General features: G+C 36.4%; 3 protein-coding genes across 4 annotated transcripts; 1 reads left to right on the forward strand and 2 right to left on the reverse strand.

The window, feature by feature from the left end:
- Nucleotides 1-1,371: 1,371 nt before the first annotated feature.
- On the reverse strand, nucleotides 1,372-13,995 carry LOC311071897 (oxidation resistance protein 1). 2 transcript variants are annotated; one of them, XM_084096483.1, is made up of 16 exons: nucleotides 13,897-13,993; nucleotides 13,706-13,795; nucleotides 12,530-12,754; nucleotides 12,272-12,435; nucleotides 11,364-11,431; nucleotides 9,644-9,796; nucleotides 9,307-9,438; nucleotides 9,015-9,199; nucleotides 7,525-7,841; nucleotides 7,271-7,418; nucleotides 6,960-7,125; nucleotides 2,565-2,675; nucleotides 2,272-2,424; nucleotides 2,023-2,118; nucleotides 1,840-1,913; nucleotides 1,372-1,722 (listed from the first exon to the last, which is right to left on the reverse strand). In XM_084096483.1, the coding sequence occupies exons 3-16, from the start codon at nucleotides 12,589-12,591 to the stop codon at nucleotides 1,587-1,589; spliced, it is 1,965 nt and encodes a 654-aa protein (XP_083952609.1). In that variant the 5' UTR covers nucleotides 12,592-12,754; nucleotides 13,706-13,795; nucleotides 13,897-13,993; the 3' UTR covers nucleotides 1,372-1,586. The 2 variants fall into 2 exon arrangements, with proteins under 2 accessions (XP_083952609.1, XP_083952608.1); XM_084096482.1 differs by having other exon boundaries at nucleotides 13,706-13,995.
- On the reverse strand, nucleotides 3,657-5,208 carry LOC311071900 (uncharacterized protein). Its single transcript, XM_084096487.1, has 2 exons — nucleotides 4,708-5,208; nucleotides 3,657-4,252 (listed from the first exon to the last, which is right to left on the reverse strand). Exons 1-2 carry the CDS (start codon nucleotides 5,020-5,022, stop codon nucleotides 3,761-3,763), a joined length of 807 nt encoding a protein of 268 aa, XP_083952613.1. The 5' UTR covers nucleotides 5,023-5,208; the 3' UTR covers nucleotides 3,657-3,760.
- Nucleotides 13,996-14,202: 207 nt separating the features above from the next.
- mtfr1l (mitochondrial fission regulator 1-like) lies at nucleotides 14,203-19,804 on the forward strand. Its single transcript, XM_084097708.1, has 8 exons — nucleotides 14,203-14,350; nucleotides 14,892-15,014; nucleotides 15,114-15,221; nucleotides 16,290-16,399; nucleotides 16,555-16,766; nucleotides 16,930-17,293; nucleotides 17,894-18,039; nucleotides 18,180-19,804. The coding sequence occupies exons 2-7, from the start codon at nucleotides 15,000-15,002 to the stop codon at nucleotides 18,003-18,005; spliced, it is 921 nt and encodes a 306-aa protein (XP_083953834.1). The 5' UTR covers nucleotides 14,203-14,350; nucleotides 14,892-14,999; the 3' UTR covers nucleotides 18,006-18,039; nucleotides 18,180-19,804.
- The last annotated feature ends 5,216 nt before the right edge of the window (nucleotides 19,805-25,020 follow it).

Below are 25,020 nucleotides of genomic sequence, written 5' to 3' on the forward strand. Positions count from 1 at the left end.
AAAACCACTTTTATAATTTTGTTTCATTACATACAAAGCCACTTATGTTTTGCTGCAAATTTTTTTGTTATTCCAGATGGTTCTGTAGGAGACAGAATTATCCTGGCTGTGGCTTCCACGATTAGACAGTTTGTGATGGTCTTGTCTGAAAGCCCAATCAGGGTGAGGCCAGGCCTGATGTTGTTGTTTAAAAGTCTGGAAGCAACGCCTGCTTTTCTGTCTCAACAGAATACTGGCACTGTGCTAAAATACACACAAAGCAAAGCTTTGGATTTCAGCTCAACCACACAGCTGCAGGAAAGCTGCCATGTGCTCTAATATATCTGCTGAAATCCACTTTTGTCTAAAGGTGGAGATGCGTAATGGCTAGTTAGGAACATTACAAAAAAAATGTTTTCCTTTTAAAAATTAAATAATGCAAAGAGCTCACATGCACTCACGTCTGATTCTTTCTACCACATTTAAGCTGAAGAGCAGAAGCAGGAAGGAAGACTAGAATAGATTTATGTAATTTGGCATAGTATATACTGTCTTGTTTAAATGGTGCAACTGAAGCTGAATTAACTTTTGCACTACTAATTATCTACCATTGTCAAATAGATTTTTATAAATAAAACAGTGTTATTGTTAATTTGATGTTTATTAGGTAAGTTAATTAACACTTTCAGTATTGAGTGACTGCATTTTCACATGTATAAATATTGCATTGGTCTTGTATGACTATAATTTGTTTTGACAGTTTTTTTAGAGCCATTGTTTGTACAGATATCTTTGTGAACTGATGGTATTACTAGTGTAAGAGTTATTTACAGAAAGTAGGTTTTCCTACAGGCTAGGAATCCACAGGAGTGCTTAAGACTTTATGTGAATGTCTAAGAAAGTATTGTAACACCAAAATTCTCAAGACATGAAACATGCAGCTCTGAGGTTTGTGTGATGTTTATGTGTGTGGTTTTTAACCTAAAATCATTTCAGTCTTGGTTTTGTTTTGGCTTGAGTGATGAGGAACATTTTCTATGTGTAAAGTGTAGCTATGGAAATTTAAATTAACGCCTAAGCTACTGTGTACAGCAGATACTTTGCTTACTAACAGCAGGTGAGGCTTTAATCTGTGCCATTTAGTCAGGGTGTAGCTTATTTAAGTTGTTATAAATTAACACTGATAAAAAAGGGTTCCTCATCAAAGTAACATGCGCACTGTAACCAGCGCTGCAGTAATAATGTGGGATCCATGATTGACCTCACTAGTGTAAACACGTACCATTCATATGTTATTTGGGCAGATAGTATTCCATTCTGTCCCAGAACATTATTTCTTGTACGATGAAGTGCACTCATTTAAATAATGAAATGAACCCAAATGCATCTTAATCACAAGACGAAACAGGCTTTTTTTTTTTCATCATGGTGGTAAAGATGATAGGTGAGCTTTCATCCATCGGTGCAAAACTCTTCCTTTGACTTCACTTCAGGAAGAATATTCACAGTTTGCAGGGTCTCTTTCCCTTCATTTACCGGTGTCAGTAAAATGTGATCGAATAGTTAATTTGAATGGCCATATTTCCCACTAAATCATGATTATATTATCAGCCAAAGGTCCAGGCTTCCAAATCCAAAATTGTGAAGTCGTTTGTCTCAGACAGGCTGCAGTTATTAAAGGTGAAACAGGGGTTGCTTCTGCCCAAGAACAACCTCTCATCCACCCACAGACCAAAGTGACCACTGAAATGAAAGACAAAAATGAAGTTACTTGTACAAATCACTTGCAAGTCTAAAATAAAAGACAAGAAATATGCAACTCTGCATTATAAAGGCATCGTGCAGAATATTAATATGTACCTTCCTCCTCCAATGGCAAAAGAGTCCAAATACCCTTTGATGAAAAAAGAGTTTTCTCCAGTCCATCGGAAACACTTGGTATTTAAAAGAAATTCCCATTAAGAATTTCATTTGATCTCATAAACCTTTACAGTCGTTTCTCTCAATGATAATGAATTTGCTCAAATGTGTCTTTATGTGTACCTTAAAGCGTGGGTGAGACAGGAACAGGAAGGTCTCTCCAGTGCCATAAAATGCCTCACTAGGATGCAGAGGATGTGAGAGGAAGCTCCCAAAAATCTGAGGGGGAAATTAAAACCACTCAAATAACAATACACCTTTACGAAACCAAAACGTCCAACTTGGGTCAAAATTACAAGTGGAATGAATATTGCAATTGAACAGTGACCCTTGACCCTCAGCTGTCCACTTCACCAGCTGTGAAATAATGACCTGCTGGTTGTTGTCCTTGATGATTATCAGCACAGGTGAGTCGGTAGTGCTGAGTTTTCTGTACAGAGTCTTGAGACTTGCCCCGTGTTTGTCCGTGCTGTAGGACAGCTGCCACGTGCGTCCGATGGTACGTGGAGGCAGCTCTCTCGAGATCTGAGAGAAGACGCATGCTACATGTTTTACTACGCATTACACACACTGGGCCACCAGAATGAGATCAGGTCTTCATTTTACAAAACTGCATGACTCATAAGTATTAATGTATACTGAATCTGAAGTGTGTGAGTACTGACCTCTCTAACTTGTTGGGCATCCAGTATGACACTCTGCTTCAGTATGTTACTCAAACCTTCTGGTTCAGTAGAGACAGAAGCTTTCAGCCCACTCTCCTCCACTGACACCATCTGTACAGAAACAATATGTTTATGACTCACCAACCCATACACTACCGTTCAAATGTTTGGGGTCAGTAGGATTTTAATAGTTTTATTCAGCAAGTATGCATTAAATTGATCAAAAGAAATAGATCTGCTATGCTGCTGTTGATTATTGGTGGTGTTGTAGATTATTAGTACAGGAACTTGCTACTGCCAATACATACACTGATACGCTGCTGTGAGCATGTAAGACACTGCTGCTGCACAAATAGCATATATAAAATTACCCGTAGCAGATGTGTACAGGTGGAGCTGGGGAAGGTGGAGGGTTTTAGAGGAACTCTGGAAGCATGCTGCAAAATGCTATAGTGAACGCTAACCAGCTATTTAAAGGTGCAGTAAACAATTTCTGAAAAACTGTCGAAAATGAATCAGACCAAGCAACACAACAAACTTCTAGCCAATCAGCTGTAGGGGGTGTGTCCACTCATGACGGGGTAGGAGAGAGAGTGAGCAAGAGGGAGATTTCAAGAAAGACTGCTAAAAGAGAGATGGCTGAGAGACATTACAAAACAGAAAAGGTCAGAGGAATATCGATGGAAAAAGAAGGGTTATGATCAAGCAAGAGCTTTAGGACCTGCGTTAATATTAGAAAAGCTTTCCAGCGCTGGAGAGACCTAAGCGGGAAGGTCTGAAAACAGGCCGAGGTTGCTTTGTTTCTGCTCCATACGTAACATTGGTTTTGAGTGTATGCTGCTGGTGACTAACAACAAACTCTTGCTTGTACATGTTCGTGTACTGTTTCATAACAGAACTTGGCATTTATAATGCTATAAATGCTGTCAAAGAAAAAAAAATCATCAAAGAATCCTGAATTTTTTTATCCGTTTATAAAAAAAGCACAACTGTTCTCAACAGTGATAATAAGAAGAAATGTTTCTTGAGCAGAAAATCAGCATAGGATGATTTCTGAAGGATCATTGATAAAAATCAAACTCCAGTTGAATATTTAAGTTTTTATTTATATACATAAACATTTACATCTGTGAAATAAGATAAAACAAATAATATATATATATATATATATAGTCTCAGTGAAAACATGATGCTGTCTATGTTTGGGTATTTTGCACAGCTTCATACAGTACTTGATGGATCTTGAATTTAACCTCAGGCTTCCGGTGAGGATCAATTTTTGCCAGCATGTCAGCAATGACGGCAGCGAATCTGAAATCTTCAGTGTCCTGCTGCATGGCCCTCTCCCTCTCCCAGTCCAGCTGCTCCAGTATCTTCAGTAAGGCTTCATCAGCGGTAGACATTCTCTTAGGCATTAAGTCAGTAGAAGATGGTGAGGCATTGGAACAGGATGAGATGCTTGGGGTAGGGTAAGCTGAAATTGAACAGGGCGAGGAGCTGCGTTTGGGTGATGGACAGGGTGGAAGAATGGATGGAGTGGGGGGAGGTGGCGATGATGGCATGAGGGACAGGGGTGGAGATTTGGCAGAAGTCGCAGTCTCTGATGTTTCTGATGTTCCTGATGCCGGAGAGGTTAGGAAGCTGTTTGTCTTCAGTTGTTCCTCAGTGGAGACCACTTTATATATTTCCTTATATGAAGAAACAATAATTACATTCAGGTCTAAAAGATGTTGTAAACGTACTAAACAATGGGTATATTTTACAAACATGTATACAATCTACCACTATATTTTTCATTCCCTTCTAGCAAAATTAAGCAACTTTAGTATTAAAGCCACAATGAAACAGAAGTACAAATATTTATTACTATCTTACTGAAACAGACTATTGATATATAAAAAGTGTAGGGCATCCCATCCCACTGAACTATGCAACACTAGCCTGAGAACACCGTAACATCCGTCAATACGTTAAAGAAAGGAAGAGTGACGTTAGAATGAAACGTTAGAAAGTGTCGTCTCTATCTCTAGGGCTGAACTATTCTTCCGGCGATCACATAGCAACATGCATGCAATAAATGCCTAAATATATGCATTTATGCATTTAGCGATTAAAAAAAACAAACATCATTTGTGTTTCTTACCTTCACATTTGAGACTTTCCCCCGATGTTTAACAAATTGGCATAACCATCCCAGCTCTGTCATGATCGTGTATGGACCATGGTATGGACTTGGATCAACGCTTCCTGTGTAGACCCTCTTCTTGATCCTCACAAACTTGTCTCTTAAATTCTTCCACGCTTTACGGCAATCTGCCTCGTCTGTTCCCGTGGCGGCGGCGATATCGTGCCATGCATTATTAATAATTTGAACGTCAGTATTATCGCGCATACTCCGATCATAGAGGCACCTATGTCGGCGGACTTGGTCCGCCACTATTTTCTCGAAATTATTCATTCTCGCGAAAATTGGAGAGTATGGAGACCTATAAACGTCACAGACTGTAAAAAAAATGAACGCGCGAAACCTTGCGGAGCCAACGCGCGCGATACTGCGTGCGATGACGTCACTGTCGCGCGCGACGGTTTGCTGTTTGGACCAGGTTTGGACGTTTATATACTGTCTATGGGTTTGGACAGTCACGGCTTGTGGCGCTTTTTCGTACAAAGATTGAAATGACTGGTCTCTTCATCCAAGTACTTTAATTGCCAATAACTGAGCTGAAGAGACAAGCACTTCCAATCCAAACTGAAGTTTTACAGATGAAAACCTTGAATGAATGTTCAACATCTTTATTCATATTATATGAATTCCCTAACTAACATATTTGGGAAAATATGATTTAAGACTCAAGGTTAATGCAGTAACCACAAAATCTAAAACGTAACAGATAAAGCTAAAATATATATTTACATTATAGTAAACACATGAAGACTTAAACTGAAGAGTTCAGATGCAAAAGCCTCTAAGTGCCATCTGAAAATTTCTTCTAGAATGATCATTTTTATCAAGCTCGTATTTAAGTTCAATAATTTCACTTAAATGACAATAATAGGTAATTTTCATTGCCATTTAAGTGAAATTACTTAAATATACAAGTTTGATAAAAATGATCATTCTAGAAGAACATTTCAGATGGCACTTAAAGGCTTTTGCATCTGAACTCTTCAACTACTGTTCAAAAGTTTGGGGTTGTTAAGATTTTTTTTTAAATACTGTTTTGTATTTTAATCTATTTTAAAATGTAATTTATTCCTGTGATGGCAAAGCTGGATTTACTCCAGTCTTCAGAGTCATGTGATCCTTCATAAATCATTAGGTGTGTTTGAGTCTAACTATACTAGGCTTCCACCAACCAATAGGTGACATCTGCCAGTTGTGGGCAGGTAAGAGTTAAAAATGGAGACCCGAAGTTGGACACTTTCTGCTTCTCGTGACACTCGCGAGGTGTTTGTGCACTTTATCACATATGAACTGCATTAGATGCAATATTTGTCAAATGCATAGACGTTTAGATGTTTTCATGAAGCAACAAAAACACTTTTCATTCAAGTCTTTATGTACTGCTTATACAGCGCCATCTGTACAAGCATAAAATTCAACATAAGCCTATACTATTTAAATACCAATAAAGTGGATCTATATTTTTTATCAGTTTTATTTTGATAAACATGACTTACTATAACATTAAGGTTAGATGAAAAGAGTTTTTACTTTAAAACACAAATTTTTGAACATCACCTGAGCTGAATGTTTCAGAATAAACACGAAACTGCTGTGTCGTCATCAGAGCTCGTGAAGCCGATTTGGGCCAGCTGTAGCACCTGACCGAGGCGGCTGGTCTCGTCTTGCTCTCGCGGTACTTTGATGGCACACGTGATTGTGACGCGGCAGCGGACAAACTTTCTAACCAGAATGCATTGCGTTACATCCGATTGGTCTAATATGCTGATTTGTTGCTGCAATGTTGAAAACAGTTAGAATAGAATAGAACAGAATATTTTTGTGTAAACCATGATATATTTTTTCAGGATCCTTTAATGAATAGAAAAGTACAAAAGAACAGCATTTATTTGAAATACAAATCTTTTGTAACATTATAAATGTCTTTACCTTTCAAAAGCTTGGGGTCATTAAATTGATCAAAAGTGACAGCCACAAGTCCATGAATATTGTTAAGCATATTCGACCAGTTAAATTACCATGTGTGTATTTACAAATGTAAAGTGTTTTAGTTTTAGTATCATTAAAGTGAGCGAGAAACATCCCCTGCATATTCCAATCAAAACAGGCATTTTTCTTTGTATGACTTCAGTTCGATTGTTATTCCTGCTCTCTTGGCGTGTGTTATCTCAATTTATTTGTTTAATCCATACATTTAGAAAATAACTGACCTCCCAGTCCTCTCCGGCCTGGCCTTCTCGTGGAGACCCCTCTTCTTCCTCATCATCGAGAAGCACAAAATCCTCTTCATCATGCTCTGCTTCATCCTCCTCACCTCCCTCCAGGATGCACAGGTCCGGTCGATGCTGGCTCATGTAAGCGTATAGCTCGTCTGAGCTACAGCACAAAATCAAAGGCAGAAAGGGAAAAAGAACAAGAAAGTGAGATGAAGTAACTTGTACTATAACATTATCAGCATATTAATTAAAACATTCTGCCATGTTTTGCTGTTTATTGTGTAGTCTAGGTAAGGCTTAAGTACCTTCCCTGCTGCATGGTGAACCAGGCGTCTCTTGAAGGAATTTTAGGTTTAGAGAAAGCCCTTTTCTTCCCATGCTGCAGTTTCTGTCGAATTCTCACAAACATCAGAGATCCGTTTACACCACTACTAGATGTAGAAGTGCAAGGACCTAATGAGTGAAGAGAGATAACTAAGTGGATTAGCTGATAAAAAAAAAAAAAAGAGTTGTCAGTACAAGTTAAATGTCAAAGTTCTTGAGTAAAAATCTTGATTACCTAACAGCTGTCTTTCCAAATATGACCGCTGTTCGGATTTGTCTCGGAATTCATATTCTTTGTTTCCTCTCTGAACACTGTCTGGTCCTCCACAACAGAAAGTCGCAGCAGCAGATGTTAGCATTCCCCCAGACTGCCTCTCAGCTTCAGGCATGTCCCTAGTCTCTCCAACTACCTCATCCTCTTCTTTAGCATCCGGAGTCGCTGTCAGATCATGTGAAACGGAGGACACAGGAGCGGGAATGGCCTCTAATGCTGACTGACGGGTTTTCTTGTGGCTGTTTGTTTTGCTCTTTGATGACTTACAACTGTTACATCTGGAAGAAAAATGAGATCAGTGTGTCTGTGCTGTATGTGCAATGAATGATGGGAAAGTTAGTTCTTTGCACTGTTTAATTAACAACCAAAATTCAGTTGTTTGGGGGGTGCTGAGGGGTCTGCAACAAATTGTCACTTTTATTTGTGCGTGTGTGTATATACAGTATGTACTGTATATGTGTATATATATATATATATATATATATATATATATATATATATATATATATATATATATATATATATATACACATACACACACACACACACACACACACACACACACACATTATCTATTACAAATTACATTATATAATTACATTGTATATTACAAAATGTATTTTCAGGGCTGTCAAAGTTAAACTTCTGGTGAATGAAATATGTTAAATGTAATGAATTTTTGTACATTCACCAAATTTGATAATATAAAAATTTTATTCTGTTAATCTCAACTATTTGCTTTGTATTAATTAATAATTTATATTATTTATAATTGATCATTTTATATATATATATATATATATATATATATATATATATATATATATATATATATTTTTTTTTTTTTTTTTTTTTTAAATATTATCTCATAATTTAGCAGCAGGTGTATTAGGCTGCTGTCACTTTAAAACCTGACGCACAGACCCATTATACTGTTTTCTATAGCCATTATGGTGTATTTATGTGCACGCACTTTGGGTTTGAGCACAAAATCTGCTGGAATGAGTAAAATTATGCTCAATATGCACAATCCCACGCCAAAATTCAAGCCCTGTAACACCAAAAATATTCACCCGAAGCAAATTAAACGAGTGATTAAAGGGACGTGGGTTTGTGTGTCACTCGCTGTCGGAGAGATTAGAGAGCAAGAATGCACAGATTGCATTGTGTATCTATTCTGCGGAAGAGTTTCAGATATTTCAGTATCGATAAATCAATATTTTTGACAACACTAGATTGCACTTAGTTTATTATTTCAGATGCCTTTTTAAAAGACTTGAAAAATGTATATTATATCAAATTCAATCCGCCAAAGTGGCTAGTAGGAATATCCACCTGCATTTGGAGGGTTAGCGGTTGTTAATGTCAAGCCCTATATATATATATATATATATATATATATATATATATATATATATATATATATATCCAAGCAGTGAAGCAGAAAGTACCTGTATGTGGTCTTGTTGAAGTGAATGTGAGAGATATCTGTGTAGAAGGACACTGAGGCAAGATCATCCACAGAGCAGGAGAATACATATTCTTCACAGCCATTCTCCTGAACAAGTGGGTGAGACTTCTGAGGGTCAAAGAAGATCTTATTGGACGTCACCAGCAATATTCCAGAGACCACACCCTAGTGAGACAAGCAAAATGGTGAGTCAGAACTGAAGTTGAATATGCTGCATTTTATGAACTGTAATGGGAATATAAAACAGTGTAACATAAACCTAACATTGTCACCTTTCTGTCTGTGATGTAACGGGAGAACAGTTTGAGGCAAGACATTGCGGTTGGCCCCTCCCCCTGAGAGCATTCAGATGGAAGAGCCAATAGACACACATTTCCATCAGGTAAAGGAACTGCCTCCACATCCTACGAGAGATAAACATCACACAAAACAGTAGAAGAGAAGCCGTTGTGAGTCACTACATTACAGTTTGACTGGCATCACAAATAGCTTAAACTTGGAATTAATGCTACAAACGAGCTGTACTGAGATTTGTCAGGCTGTTCACTATTTAAACCACAATTCATTAAGCACCAAGGTTTGTAAACACACTATTTTTTACTCTCTCACCGTCAGTTTGTCATATTCCGCATCCGTGGAAGGAGACACAAGAGCTGCAGTTCCCACAACACCAATGTTGAGCGCAGGATCAAGGCTGTGCTCTTGTCTTGGATGTGGGTCAGAAGCTGTCACCGTAGAAGTTGAGACCTTGCTCTTGGATAACTGTTTGAGGTGGTGCATAATGAAAGACATTGTCACACTGAGAGCAGTTTCACTTCCCTTCCTTTTTTCCACACTGCTGTACACCCTCTCATTTCCTTATTCATAGCCCTGTGACATCAGATGTCTGGACTTAGTCACAGCACCCAGGAACTATTAGCTAATCACAAAGATGCATAATTCATGCAAATGGGATCACATGACATTGTCACTTCCTGTCATAGATTATTTTCCTTTGTCATGTTTGTCTTCCAGGTGTCCCGAGAGATCTTATACATAAGAATAAAAGTTAATAGGAGATTAACTGCAACTTTCTTTTAAATAACATGATTAAAACAGTAAAGACTAGTGTTTGTAGTGTTTACCTGTGGGCCTGTGAGTTACTAAACTGAGAGCACATTAGAATGATTTCTGAAGGCCCAATCATGAAAACTGACATTACAGAAATAAATTACATTTTAAAATATATTAAAATAGAAAACAAAATAATATTTCACAATATTGCTGTTTTTACTGCATTTTTGATCAGATAAATTAAGTCTTAGTAAGCATAAGAGACTTCTTTCAAAAACATAACAAAATCTAACTTTTGAACGGCATTGTATAATAAAATTAAGTATAATACATATGATTTAATATGCATAATTAAAAGTACATAGGGACACCCTAAAAAGAAAACCTCTGCAAAAACTATTCTGACCTCTATTTCTGACTTTATTCATGCCATTAACTGAAAGGTGGACTTCTTTTTGTTCCACAAATCTTCCACAAATCAATGAACTCTGCGCACAGTGTAATATCTGATCGTCCAAACTCTTTCCAAATTCTTCATTCCCTATGGCTTTGCTACAGACAACTGTTTCCAGACATGCAAATAATGGTAGATAACATGTATTACTCATACTGGTAGTGGTATCTAATGATTTGCATAGATTTATCTTTAAACAAACAGCCCAGTCTTTTATTCTGAAACTGTTTAAACCCAGCACACTTCATAGCAAACTAATGTCAGTTTGTTTCCAAATATCAGAAAAGTCAAACTAAGAATCTTGTTTATGCTCTTGTAACACATTTCATCTGGTGAAGCTTGAATAACGACAGACGTTGTGTATTGTCTCTGTGTAATACAATTCAAACAATATTACCTACTGTACACAAGAAACTAAATGGACATCAACTTTAAAAAATGAGAAGGAAAGACAGTTTGATATTGAACAGAAACATTTGGCTGGGCCGTCAAATTAGCCTAGATTATTATTTCTAGTTTATTAATTAATTTTAAATAATAAAATATCAGTTACCAAAGCCTCCGCAGTCGACATTCTCCCATTATATTTGCTGTAAAGTTTCCATGTTCTCCTTGAATTATCCATTAAACAGTTTCATTAAAGATCTTTTAAAGCTTGACAAGACAGCATGGGGTGTTTCAGTAACCTTTGTTCTAAAGTTATCAGTACATGACAGCAAGGTATGACAATGTTGGCAGTTATATTTATGGAGACTTTTATCATATATCAACAGGAACTTGAAGGCGATAGAGTGTGTAAATAAGCTTAAAAACTTTACTCACTCCGTGTTCATTGTTTCTGCATGACTCCAAAATCTTCGTTATTGGATCTTTGACTGGAAATGCCGCCTCTATGAAGATAGATGCAAAAACAGTTCAAACTACACACAAGTAACTAGCGTGAAAGCAGATGTGTTTGTTTCTCAGTTTGTTTCTTCAGCTGTTTAAACTACAAACACACTGAGTATGTTTAGTAAGCAGGAACTGTAATTTTAAACCAGTGTTTGTGAGTCATTACCATTTAAAAAAATGTCAGTTGGGATTTTCAAAGTATATGTACAAACTCCAAGATTGGCTTTACATTGCAGTATCACTGAGGCTGCATTTATTTATCAGTAATATTGTGAAATATTATTACAATTTAAAATAACTATTTTGTATTTTAAAATGTAATTTATTCTTGTGATGGCAATGGTGAATTTTCAGCATCATTACTCCAGTCTTCAGTGTCACATGATCCTTCAGAAATCATTCTAATATGCTGATTTGCTGCTCAAGAAACATTAATGTCAGTGTTAAACAGTTGTTCTGCTTAATATGTTTGTGGAATATGTGATCAATTATTTTAAGGATTCTTTGATGAATAGAAAGTTTATTTGAAACAAATATTTTGTGACATTATAAATGTCTTTACTGTCACTTTAAGTTTTCGATCTTGATCAATTTAATGCATCCTTGCTGAATAAAAGTATTAATTTCTTCTTCTTCTTTTTTTTTTTAATCTTACTGACCCCAAACTTTTGAACGGTAGTGTAAACCCTTTATGCAGTACTGAATTTCATTTCTGTTTCTAACTTAATGTGCCATAATATAAAAGCAACTTTATAACACTATTTCTGTATAGGTGTGTAGTTAGGTGCCTAAAAAATCAGAAGCTAATTGTCAATCGTTGTTGATGGTCATTCACTTACCCTTTAGATAGTACTGTCTTAGTTTGGGGTTTCGGATTTGGTGATTTCCTTTGCCACACTCCTGCCCAACACTGTTCCCCAGCACACTCTGAGCGCCTAAGGAACATTGAGTGGTAATGAAGCCTGGAGGCTGCGAAATTCCAGCCGGCAGCTTTGATCCCAGTCTAAAGACAAGATGACACAGGTCTCTTTATGAGCTTAAGCTACACATTAATGATTTCTTTTTCATCTATCCCTTTAGTCCCAACCAAACCTTACCTATTCTTAACATTTCCAAAGTAGCTGGCCCTGCTCTTGTCTCTCTGAGCTCTGTGGTCCATGAGGTCTCACTTCTGAGATTGAGAGTTGACCAGTCAAAAAAAGTTAACCCTTCCAGTACAGGAATCAGTGATGGAACGACTGCTCACTGCTGTGTCGGCATCTGGAATTCTTCCTCTTCCTTCTCTCCATCCTCATCAGCATTCTCTGCACTTTACAGGAAACCTGAAATATGAGAAGAAGAGTCTGTAATGGGTGGTTTACTTTTTACAAACCATTTTTTATATGCACAAGGCATTCTCATTGTATTCTTATATATATATATATATATATATATATATATATATATATATATATACATACATATATATATACATACATACATACATATACACACACACAAACACACAAGTATTATGGATAAGTAAATATATTTCAATATAAATATTATATAATTTTGTTATATCTTTTATTTTATTATTTAGTTTTACCATTCATTGTATCTCTTTTTTTACTAATATTTTATTTTCTGTACTATTTTAATACTTCAGTTACTATGTTCTGTATATGCTTCAGCAATTTTGTAAGGATAGAAAATCATGCCAATAAAGCTTAGTTGACAGAAACAAATCGATCTCTTTCGGTCCACATAGGGAATGCATACATTCTAACAAAAGACACAGATTCATGCAAAATGGCCTACTTGAGCACAATATTACAGCAAATAGCCAGGTCCAGTAATTATGTGGTTCATCTAAGATTTAAAAAAACAACAACAACAACGACAACAACAACAACAACATCTACAACAGATGCTCACAGCTGCTTTAAGAATTCAGCCATATAATGTCGAAGCAATAATCTAGCCCAAAACACAGTACAAGATGTGGATTGTTGATAGTGCTGCTGCTGCAGGCCCCAAATGCATCACAATGTCGCACTTCTGTGTCTAGAATCCACATTAATATACATATATATATATACAGTATTAATAAACAATATCTTTTCTGAATCCTTGAAAGATCATAATTATCTCTCCCGATTAAAATTCTTAAGCAGTAACGTTATCTACTGATGGACCACTCATTGTGCTCATGTTTTATGTGTTTCTCTAAACTTGGCACTAAAATTGAGTTACAATAATCGAAAATCACCAAATATGTGCATTCATCTTACCGTGGTCTTTAATGATCCCATATAACGACCAGCTGATCGGGACGCTCCGCATGATGCACTGTCATGTGTTTTGATGCCTCTGCAGTGAATCTGTCACTCATTAGATAATAGATAGGACCGCTCAATTCTCAATTACAATTCCCTTTCGCTCAAATTCCCAATTACAGTCGAAATATCGTTGCAGAATGTACCAGCTGAAAATATCTCCCTCTAAATATTTGAATTTCTAAATCTACATTTGCTTCGATGCAGTCTGGCCAAGCAGGAATATTAACTTCCATCTGCAAGGTGACTTTTATTTTGTTTTTTATGTATATAGTAGTTTAAATAAACCAAATGCGTCTGTATTTACAATTGTGTAAGTATATAAAAAATAAAATCTATTTACATGTATATAAAAAAATGGTTTCAAAGCGGTATATTTTTAACTTTGTGTGCAAGATTACTTTTATTTTGTACAGGACGATGTTTTTACACGCACTTCCGACTCATGCACCGCCTGCAAAATTAGCCGGGGGCGCGCTGGGCTAACTGCTAAACGGCTAACGGAACAGGGAGAAAGGAAGCCAGACGTTCACATCACATAAACCATAATAATATGCACCAGTGCAGAAAAAATAAACCGAACTAATCTGACCACACACGGTATGTTTTATATGTTTTCTAAATGCATAATTAGTAGCAGGACGTTATGAGGTCGGTTGTTAGCTGTGATGCTAAAAGAAGGAATGAGGGTCACAGGACGCCTTTGATTTGTTTACCTCCTTGTTTACATTTGATGTTTTATTGTGGTTGTTAATGTTCACAATTACTCTTTTCTACCGCATAACGTATAGCATTATCGTCTGTTCATTTAATTTCCCATTTTCATTTTTTTACTCTTATTTATAATTTTAGTGCTCAACTTATCAGTTCATTTACTTCTTAATTTATTACGTATATAGATAAATTATGTTATAGAGCGATTGCGGGTCATCAAAACACCTTTGCTTACACTGTTCAACGCTTTATTTACTTTATTCACTTGATTTACATAAACTAACACAAAGGAGGCAATCAGTCTGCAGCAACTAAAAAAACAATTCTGTGCTCATGATCTCTTGATCTGCATTCACAGTGGTGTTGCACATAAAGCATAGAATATGTTTTTGTTTTAATTTTATGTTTTTCTTGCTAATTTTTCAAGGCTAAGGAACCCTCGTCCCAGATGAACATGATCAGTGTGCTATAATAATAATAATCAAAACACCACTGTAAAATCCAAGGCTGCAGTGCTTTCTACACTTTCAGAAAAATGGAGACAGAAGCAGTAAGTAAATAAACATCTAAAAGAGCTATTTTTATGTTCTATCAGTGTTTATATATATATTTTTTAATTCTTTTTTTATTTTTTTTATTTGCTCTTTAGGAGGTAATCCCTATTTGGCAAAATAAACCACATGGATCAACTCGTAGTGTGGTGAGACGAATTGGTTCTACACTGCCTCTTAAACCCTGTCCCAGGGCTTGTTTCCAGGTATGGGAATAAACATTGTTCATATAAACAAGCATATGCTTTCATGCACCCAGATCATCAGGTGGTTGAGTTAAAGATTGAAAAGTGTTTTAAGTTAACCCTCATATTTTCGAAGAAGGAAAAAAAAGTGTCACGTTTTTTTTTTTTTATGAAATGTTATAACACTAATTTCCCTGAAGTAACAATAAAAATATGCTGCTCATTTTGGATTTTAGGTCATTAGATGTCATTTATCATCTATTACTAAAAATAATCATCTAGATGTTATTTACCATTTATTTAAATCTGCACTTCTATAAACATAAACAGTTGAAACAAACCCCCGGTTTCACAGACAAGTCTTTAGCTAGTCACAGATTAAAATGCATGTTTGAGCTGTTTTAACTGAAAGCAACTTCCACTGGTGTATGCAACTTCACACCAGTAATGTTTTTTATAAGGCATGTTTAAAAAAGCTACTTAAATGTCCTAATTAAACTAAGGCTTAATCCTGGCTTAATCGAAGCCTTGTCTGTAAATCATTGCTGCCATATGGTGAAAACAGAAGTATAACATGACTTCATGTCAGGTGAAAATCATGTTTTGACAGTAATGGTCCAGTAGATGGCTGAAGTGTCCTCTGCATCCACCCGTTGCACAAGAATTTGAGATCTTATGCTTAGGAAATATACATTTGGATATTTATTTAAACATTATCCTAAATGGATAAAAAGAAAAAATCATTTTGAAACATAAGTTTTGCAGTAAATGGGTCGGTGTGTGAGTTTTTGCACTCTAAATGTTTTATAATCCTGCCCCTTTATTTACGTATGTGTTTGTTCAACATTTGGGCTGATATATGGATTTTAATAAAAAAAAAAGCTCTGCATTAGGGTCTTTCCCATTCATTTCCTATGGTTGGTGTGACCTTTTTATTTTAATGATGACTCCATTTTTTGTTTGTTTAGAATGTCTAAACAAAATTCCCAAGCTATGAACTAAGATTGAGGAAACCATTTTTATTTAAAAAAAAATGAAATCAGTCAAAAATGACTAAAGGAATGGCTGTTTTCTGCTTGTGTTCTTCAGGAACTCCCAGGCCTTCCTCCAATGCGCTCTTTGGATGGTCCACTGGTGCCTACGCTGGCAGATATCGCCTGGATTGCAGATGATGAGGAGGAGACATATGCCAGAGTGAGGTAAGTCTGTCATGCTAGTGCACCAGATTTCCTATTTGACTGCTTTTTTGATGGTGTTTTGTAGGATTTAGAGCAGAATTTGAATTTAGTGTTGGATCCTCACTAAAATATTAAATGAATTAATTTCATCCCAATGCCGTCTTGCTGTTTGTCAGGAGTGACACGCGTCCCCTGAGGCATGAGTGGAGGCCAACACCGCTGCTGATCATGCACAGGAACTCGTCTGTGCCCAACTTCAGACGAGAAGGCAGGCGAGTCGAGGGCCTGAGGAAACCAGGCGTTACCGCTCTAAACCGCACCACAGCTTTACAAGATGAGCTGACTCGACTCCGAGCCCAGATCGCCAAGATTGTTGCTTCAGAATCAGGTTGAGAATTTGACTAAATCATTTCATTCTATATAATTTAGTTTCTCTTGGGTTCTAATTTTTTGACATTGGCAAGTTAATACTTAAGATGTATATGGCTTTAGACTCAAAATTAAAAATTAATTAAATTGTAGTGCTTCATAAAAATGTTGACCCGTTTCAGATTCGAACCCCATCACCCCTGACCTGCTGTCCCCTGACGACACTAGTGTGGGCTTCTCCATGGCTCCTTTTGAGACCGCTGCTTACCAGGCTGCTCCCACAGCCTCCTTTGTCATTAGTGATGTCACAGAAGAGGTAGAAGAAGAGGAGGAGGAAGAGGATGAAGAGGAGGAGGTGTCAGAGCTGGTGCCTGATCCTGTGCCGCCAGTTTCCATGACAGCATCTGCAACTTTTGATCTTGATCACCCTACTATGGACTTTCGGGAGCCAGAGGAGGACACGGTGTCTCTTTCAAAATCGACAAGCTTTGCTGATGTAATGGACATCCTGAAAGACATGAACCGCATGAAGATGAGCAAGGACAGGTGAGCGCTGTTTCAACACCAGCTTGACACTGAAATTTGGTGGGGGGTGTTTTCATTCTTCTGTAAAGGTCTTGTATTAATATTCTTTATTGTATTAATATTATATTATTACTACTACTATTCTACTTATTTTGAGTCTATGGCAGCCCATAGAAACGCTTGCAGGAAAGTTATGAAATTTGGCACACAGTTAGAGGACAGTCTCTAACCCAATCTCTCTAGCGCCACCAACTGTCCAAAGTTGCGCTCACGTTTATGCTAAAAACTTTTGAACCATAAGGGCTAGAAATATTTCTTAATTCATTAATATAGATGGTGGTGTTGTTTTGTGACCAATAATCATAATATATATTATTTTATCATTGCTATTGATTTATATTTACAATAATTATTATTAATATGATATTAATGGTGTTTTGAAGCCTATTATTTTATTTATATTATTAATAATTAATGTAATTGAGTTTTACGTGTTAAATGTATAATTATTATTTTAATGAATAGTGATAGCATATTAATACCTATAATTATTATTATCATTGTTATTTTTTATTATTAATAAATAATATGTTGAATAATGTTATTTTGTACTGTATTCAGATATAACCGTGGGTGCACCTCACTGAGGGAGGAAGATTCTGCCTCTCTGATATCTGAAGCATTGAGGAAGAAATTCGTTCTGAAGGATGATGACATCAGTATGAGGAAATAATCTATTATCCAGACCTTCTCAGCAGACTCTCTATGTAAGGCTGAACTGCATGGATGTTTTTTCCCTCTGGTTTGAAGTTTCAGTCTGAGATACAAAGCCGAGAGAATAAAACATGACTGTGGAATTTTAACTACTTTTATGTTCTTAAGTCTTTTTTTTCTACTGGGTCAATAGGCCTGTGCCTGTGGATCATTGCCATGGAAACCCCATAAAGCCTCTGAATAAAAGGAGTTATTCTGCGTTCCTCAGTGCTTCCACAATGCTGCGCTGTTGTGACGCGTCTGGAAGGAAAAGAAGCAGTTCTCGTCAGCACACACACATACATACTCCAACAAAAGTTTATAATGCGTGTGTGTGTGTGCGCACATAAGGGTCCATAAGGATAGCCTTTATACCCAGCAGATCAGTGATCACTCAGCCTTTGTCGTTCCATCATAGATTTTGTGAAATCTAAGCACTACTTCCTGTTTCACCATCATTGTTTTGTTAATTTTAATAGGACATTAGTATCTTCAGATCCTTTATCAACAAGCGTGCAGTCAATTTCAAAATCACATCATATTATTCAAGCCATGAAATTACAGAAGATTCCTGAAGGATCCCAGTTCCAGTCTGTTATTTTGTAGATGTGGAGCTGTAGAAGTGTATCTCTTGCCTTACACGTTCCCTCATACAACCCTGTTATACTTGAAGCAGATTTGATGAGTGATCTGATGTTACGATACATGCGTATTTTTGCCTCCGTTTAGAGACTAAACAAGACGCGGTTCTATTTAAAGGGTTTATTGTGTGTGTGTGTGTGCATGTGCACTGAAGACTTCGGATTGCATTCTGTTGTAATTAGCGCTCTGTGATTTTTCCCCTTCTACCCCACAGACTTTTGAAGTGTATATTGTGTAAGAAGACCGATGTGGTTCAGCAACATAAGTTTGAATTCATAATTTGTGTGGTTTATCTTCAGGAAGTACATGGTTTTTGCTTGTGTCAGGCAGGTTGTAAATGTTCCTGTAAAATCTGAATAGCATGTGTGATGTGGGGCTGGGTGTGACTGTAAGCCAGTTTTGAGGATGCCTCATGTTTTATATGATGATGAAGGATGTTTTTTCCTTTTGCAAAGTGTAACAAGAAGCTGTTTTAATGCATACACTGCTTTGGTGCCATGATCGCTCACTAAAGTGGAAATCAAACTCGAAATGTGCTTTTCATTTCTTTCACATTCTTTTTTGGTCATGCCTGCAGCCTTTCCCCATCTGTCTGACACATTGCATTAGAAGAGATTTTGGTGTTTTTAATCCAAAACCCTTCTTCTCAAACTTAACAATCATCCAGCTATGTTGAAACAATTTTAGTATGAATTATAGTTACTTTTAAAACAAAATTTAAGGCCAGAACTACCTAAATTTTATTTCCTGAAGTGATACTCTAGTTTACAGTATAAATGTTTTCATATCGGCGTTATATTCATATATGAGCCTGATTAATGTCATCATCGATGCTAATAATGGGTGAATAGAGCTGTAATATAGAGTGTTGTATCATGCACTGAACATACTAACGTATGTTCCTGTACCTGTCAGTAACAGGTTAAAATGTGTGTGCTGCTCTTTCATTCTGACTGCAAGATTTCATTTATAGTTTTTACCATAGTAAACACTGCAAGTTTGCTTTTATTCAGGTAAATCTTGCAGTTCCATAGTTTCTTTTAGAAGACAGAAACTTGTGTGTTTGCTTTTTGTCAAATAAGGGTATTCTATCTGCCTGTTGTTTGTGTGTAAGAGGAAATAAATGGTTAAAATGCATTATAATTCATGTATTTTCTTCACCCACAGGGGGCGGCATTCTCATAAGTCTTAACAGAATAGTTCACTTAAAATTCTGTCATCATTTGCTCACGCTCAAGTTGTTTCAAACCTGTTTGTATTTCTTTCTTCTGCTGAACACATGATATTTAGAAGAATGTCGGTAACAAATAGTTGATGGACCCCATTGACTTCCATAGTATTTTTTTCCTACTATGGAAGTCAATGGGGTCCATCAACTGTTTGGTTACCGACATTCTTCTAAATATCTTCCTTTGTGTTCAGCAGAAGAAAGAAATACAAACAGGTTTGAAACAACTTGAGTGTGAGCAAATGATGACAGCATTTTCATTTTTAAGTGAACTATTCCTTTAAATTTAACATTTACACTACTGTTCAAAAGTTGGAAAATTAATACTTGGGTTCAGCAATGATGCATTGATTAAATTGATCAGTTGATTTTGAAATTGTTACCAAAAAAATTATTCATACCATATCAAATCTTTTGAGCTTTTTATTCATCACAGAATGATTTTAAGTATCACAGTTTCAGCAAAAAGATTACGCAACAACCATTTTCAAATGTTTCTTGAGCAGCAAATCAACCTATTAGAATGATTTCTGAAGGATCATGTGACACTGAAGACTGGAGTAATGATGCTGAAAAGTCAGTTTAAACTGAAATAATATTTCACATTATTACAGTTTTTTAGTGTATCACATAAATGAGGCGATGGTGAGCATAGGCTTCTTTCAAAATCTTTTGAACAATAGTGTGTTAAATTTATGGATGGCTTCTGATTTACTAAAGCTCTTGCCATCAGTTCTCAGTAAACTGAACAGCTGAAAACAAAAACATGTTCTGTGACACTCTAGACCTGCAGCTGAAGCAAACACACTTGCCGATACGTGATCGTGTCTCAGGCCAAACCTGCTGCCAAAGACTTCCTTTCAATTTATATTTAATCATTTACCAGATGCTTTTATAAAAGTTACTTATAAATGCTGGTTAAACACAATAAGCATATCATATAGAAGTCAACAGTAGCAGTGCAACAATACTATACGTGTAGTTCTGCAGTTCATTGTATTAAGTTGCATTATTTCCAGTTCTAAAAAAAATGCTCAGAGCCAAGGTGTTTCTTCTGCCATTTTTAGGCTGTAATTTTTTTTAAATGATTTATCTAGTCACATGATCTTCCCTGAATACTACAATTACTGAAACATTACAGTCCGTTGCTAAAAAAAACACAGTTTCTCTTCTTTGACTGACACTGATAAATATGCCAGCTATAGCGTTTGCATGAGTGTCCTGTCTGGTAAAATGATGATGTCGTTGCACCTCTAGCACTGAGTCTCCTGCACTCATCAGTGCACATGGGGCCTGTTCCTCACATTACCCCCCAGGGACACCCGTGACTTCGAAGATTCTAGTTAACCTCCTTTTTTAATTTTCTCTCAAAGACCTGATTTGATCCAGGCCAGTTTTAGTGTTTAGTCTATTTTCTGTGGCAGTCCTTGGCCTACTTTATTACACCTCACCTCTGGAAAGCAGTTTCTGTCTATTTTAGATCAGAGAGGATTTTTAGACGTCTGTGGAGAGTTTGTTTAATAGAGTCCAGTGACACAGTGGCACTGTTTGAGACTATAAATATTGACCTTTGTGTGACATTGACACACTAATTTAGCCTGTTGCTCAAAAGTTTCACGGATCATTTTCCGGCTATACTAAATCTACGTTTACATTCTCACAAACTGGTCGAATTTGATTAATTTCAGGTGTCGTTATGTTGCTAAGATGAAAGCTGTCACACCAGCTCCCGAAAGCTCTTATTCAAACCTTGATTTACTGAACAATAAAATAAATCTCCGTCAGACTGACCAGTTCATGAGAAGAATAACAAATAAAGGATTTTTTTTCTTCATATGTTTGCGATCCACTTTATCAAGAAAACCAGAATGTTTATGTCTGACCTGTCTTCGGTGTCAGGCAAGTACTTTGTGACTGAAGCGATCTCATGTTGACAATGGAGTTGTTTTCACCCATAATGAGCTGATGATTCAGCATGCAGGTTCCTTTATTAAAACATACCTGAAGCACAGAGTCTGCGTTGTTTAAATTAGAGCTCGACTCCAAGAATACTAAGCCAATAAAACCATTTCCTTAGAAACCAAGTCGGGACTGAATGCATCTTTTATGCTTTAAATGTGGCAGAAGTGGCGTAGAGGCCTATGTGAGAAATATAATGGGCCCAGAAGAAAAGAAGTGCCTTCTGAATGAAAAATGCAAGTCTTCAATAATAGATTTAGCATTTTTGAACGGTTCAGAAAGGCTCTTTCATGGTTGCAAAACGTCATCAATGGGAGAGCTTCTCCACAGAGAAACACAGATGTGTATTCGTCCATATGTGTGAATTGATGGTCTGAATGAGATCATTAAAGAAAAATGAGAAGTCTGTTTATTCTCGTTTTTTTTTTTTTCTCTGTCATTTTTCAAAGACTTGCATCATGCACACATAAATGTGTCATGTTCTGTGGAATTACGAAAAAGATTGAATGGGATTGAAATACTCTTTGCATATATAGTGGGGCCTGTGATTTAAAATCCCATTTAAACCTGTAAATAATCAGATGCTTTAATGATTATGTGCAAATATGTAAGATTCTTCACTATTTCTGTCTTTTATCAAATCATAGGGCTACGCTTCCTTTACACTGTAAACTCCTTTGTACATATGACCAGATGTCATACAGTGACACACAAGATGCTCTCTGGATCATCATGGATCATCATTGGTGTTTACAAACTTGTGAAGTTTGAGCTTTAGCACTAATGTCATTATAGCAAAAGATAAATAAACCAAATATAAGACATTCTTAAAAAAAAAAAAATTATACCTTTTAAAAAAATGACTTAATTAGTTAAAATTTTCTCTGAAATTATTGAATATAAATTGTAATAAAAAATAATGAACTATAAAAAATGCAAAATAGAAATCTGTTTTCACTAGTAAGGTCAGTGTCCTGAAGTAATCTGCGTTTCCATTGTCAATGCTGGACACGGTAACCTTCACAAGCCATTTACATTCTTTCCACTTCAAATTACTAAGTCACATAAAATACACTTGTCAGTCCTGCTTCCTTACAGCTACAAGGTTTTAATCCTTGCTTGCTTGAATCCAGTGTGTTTTATCACTATAGATGGCCTTGTACACACTGAACACAATCAGTGCAAACATGTCCTTTGTGCTTTAAAGGACAAACGTGATGTATTCGTTTCTCGTGAGACATGAGGATAAAGAGGTTTGTCATCTGCTCTAAATAGAATGATAAACACTCTTTGTCTTTCAAAGCGTTCCAAGTGTGTTTCAGCTGATATGTGTTTGAAGCAGAAGTGTGTGTTACATTCGGAGATATCGACAGTCTCAGACATGTTTTGTGCACTAAATAGAAACGATAAACACTTTGTCTTTCAAAGCGTTCCAAGTGTTGTTAGCAGATATGCGTTTGATGTGGGGGTGTGTGTTATATTAAGAGACGTCAACAGTCCCAGATAGTGTTTGGAAAACATACTATATGTCCTAGTTTCACAGGTCTGTTATTTATTGAACGGTGTTCTGATCTTGATATTGTTTTTTTTCTTGTCTTTAATAAACACATACATCTAAATATGACTTTCACACCTTTTGTATTCAGTTGCATAATCATACCTTCTTTCATCGTTTAATTTAGCCATCTGCCTCCACCCATGCATCCGAGGAAGAGACAGACGGAGAGGGTGAAAACAAACTAGGTGGTTTTCTTGGCATGTTATTATGAATTACTGGCTTCAATATTTTTTTATTGTTTGTGATCAAGTTTTGAAAACAACAAACTCCTCTAGAGGATCAAAGCTTGCAATGGAGTTTCAAGCTAATCTGATGTTTGGATGAAATCAAGTGCCTTCTGAAAGTGTCACATTTATCTGTTCTTTTTCAGACTATCAGAGAGAGATTTTTGCTTTTATAAAGACATGGAGGTAAAGGGGACTTGGAATTGGGACATTACACAGGATGAATTCAAACCTGTCCCCCTATGAGTACACAACACTGACGTCTACATGAGCAAAAAGCATGTGATTTTGCAATAAAAATTGTTCAAATCAGTTTGATTGGTTTAAGCAGATTATTTTAGATGACACTTCATCGTCTGATTATATATATTCCAATCTGCAATAAAATCTCAGACTGTTTCATGAGTCATTCTTTCCATTAGAGCTGACAGTTGTGCTTTGTTAAAAAAAAAAAAAGTCTGCCAATAGTCATAGTCATTATGTAATTGTGCCCAGAGTCACCCACTCACTTCCACCACATGCTATAAAGTTCAGTGTAACACTTTTTATACCAGTGATGAAATCGATGCAAAACATTTGAAATATTTACATGTACTTACACATTGCAGAAAACTCGCAGTACATGGCATCCTCCTGTGAAATGTTATGTGAACTGAAAATCAGGTTTCAAATGCAAACTAACATACTGAACCAGAAAACTAAACAAGAAATTTCACAAGCATGTCAATAATACAAAACAAATTGATTATCAGACTACTTTCGTTTCGCAGTGCATCCGTTCTGAAGCCAGACAGTCCAGATCAACCTATTAAACTTGATTAGCACTGTTATGGCATTGGTTCAGCCTGCATCACGACTAAAGTTTCTGTGGCGTAATCCGTAACCGATATATTTTATTTAGATAAATTATGCACTTGGAGAAGTGACGTGAAGAACACAGTATAATTATTGTAATGGTGTAACTGAGACAGGGCACAATAGGATCTGAAAAGATCTATGAGAAATAAAAATCTATTGGAAAATTTGATGGAAATGTGTTTAGTTCCTTGACTGAAAGATTAGATCTATTTGACAAGTAATACTGATTTAAAGTCACAGAGGAAGCAACAGATCTTTCTCTATCGTGAGATACAGAAGAGTGTAACAAATGATCTCAAAAGAACTATCAATCGGTTGTGGATTTGATGACGGCAGATCAGAATCCGAGCTTGCAGTCGATTTAAAGAGATGAAACAGACTAAATGATTGGAGAAGCCCGGCACATGCCACCAGAGAAGCCTGTCATTTTCACTGGAAATTCACATTACGAGGTCCAAACATTAAAAAATAAAAAATAAACATAGGCCTGTAGATGAATAGTTCACAGTAGACCCATAACATCTAT

The sequence above is a fragment of the Abramis brama genome, assembly GCF_963993115.1.
Source record: "Abramis brama genome assembly, chromosome: 21".
Lineage (NCBI taxonomy): Eukaryota > Metazoa > Chordata > Actinopteri > Cypriniformes > Leuciscidae > Abramis > Abramis brama.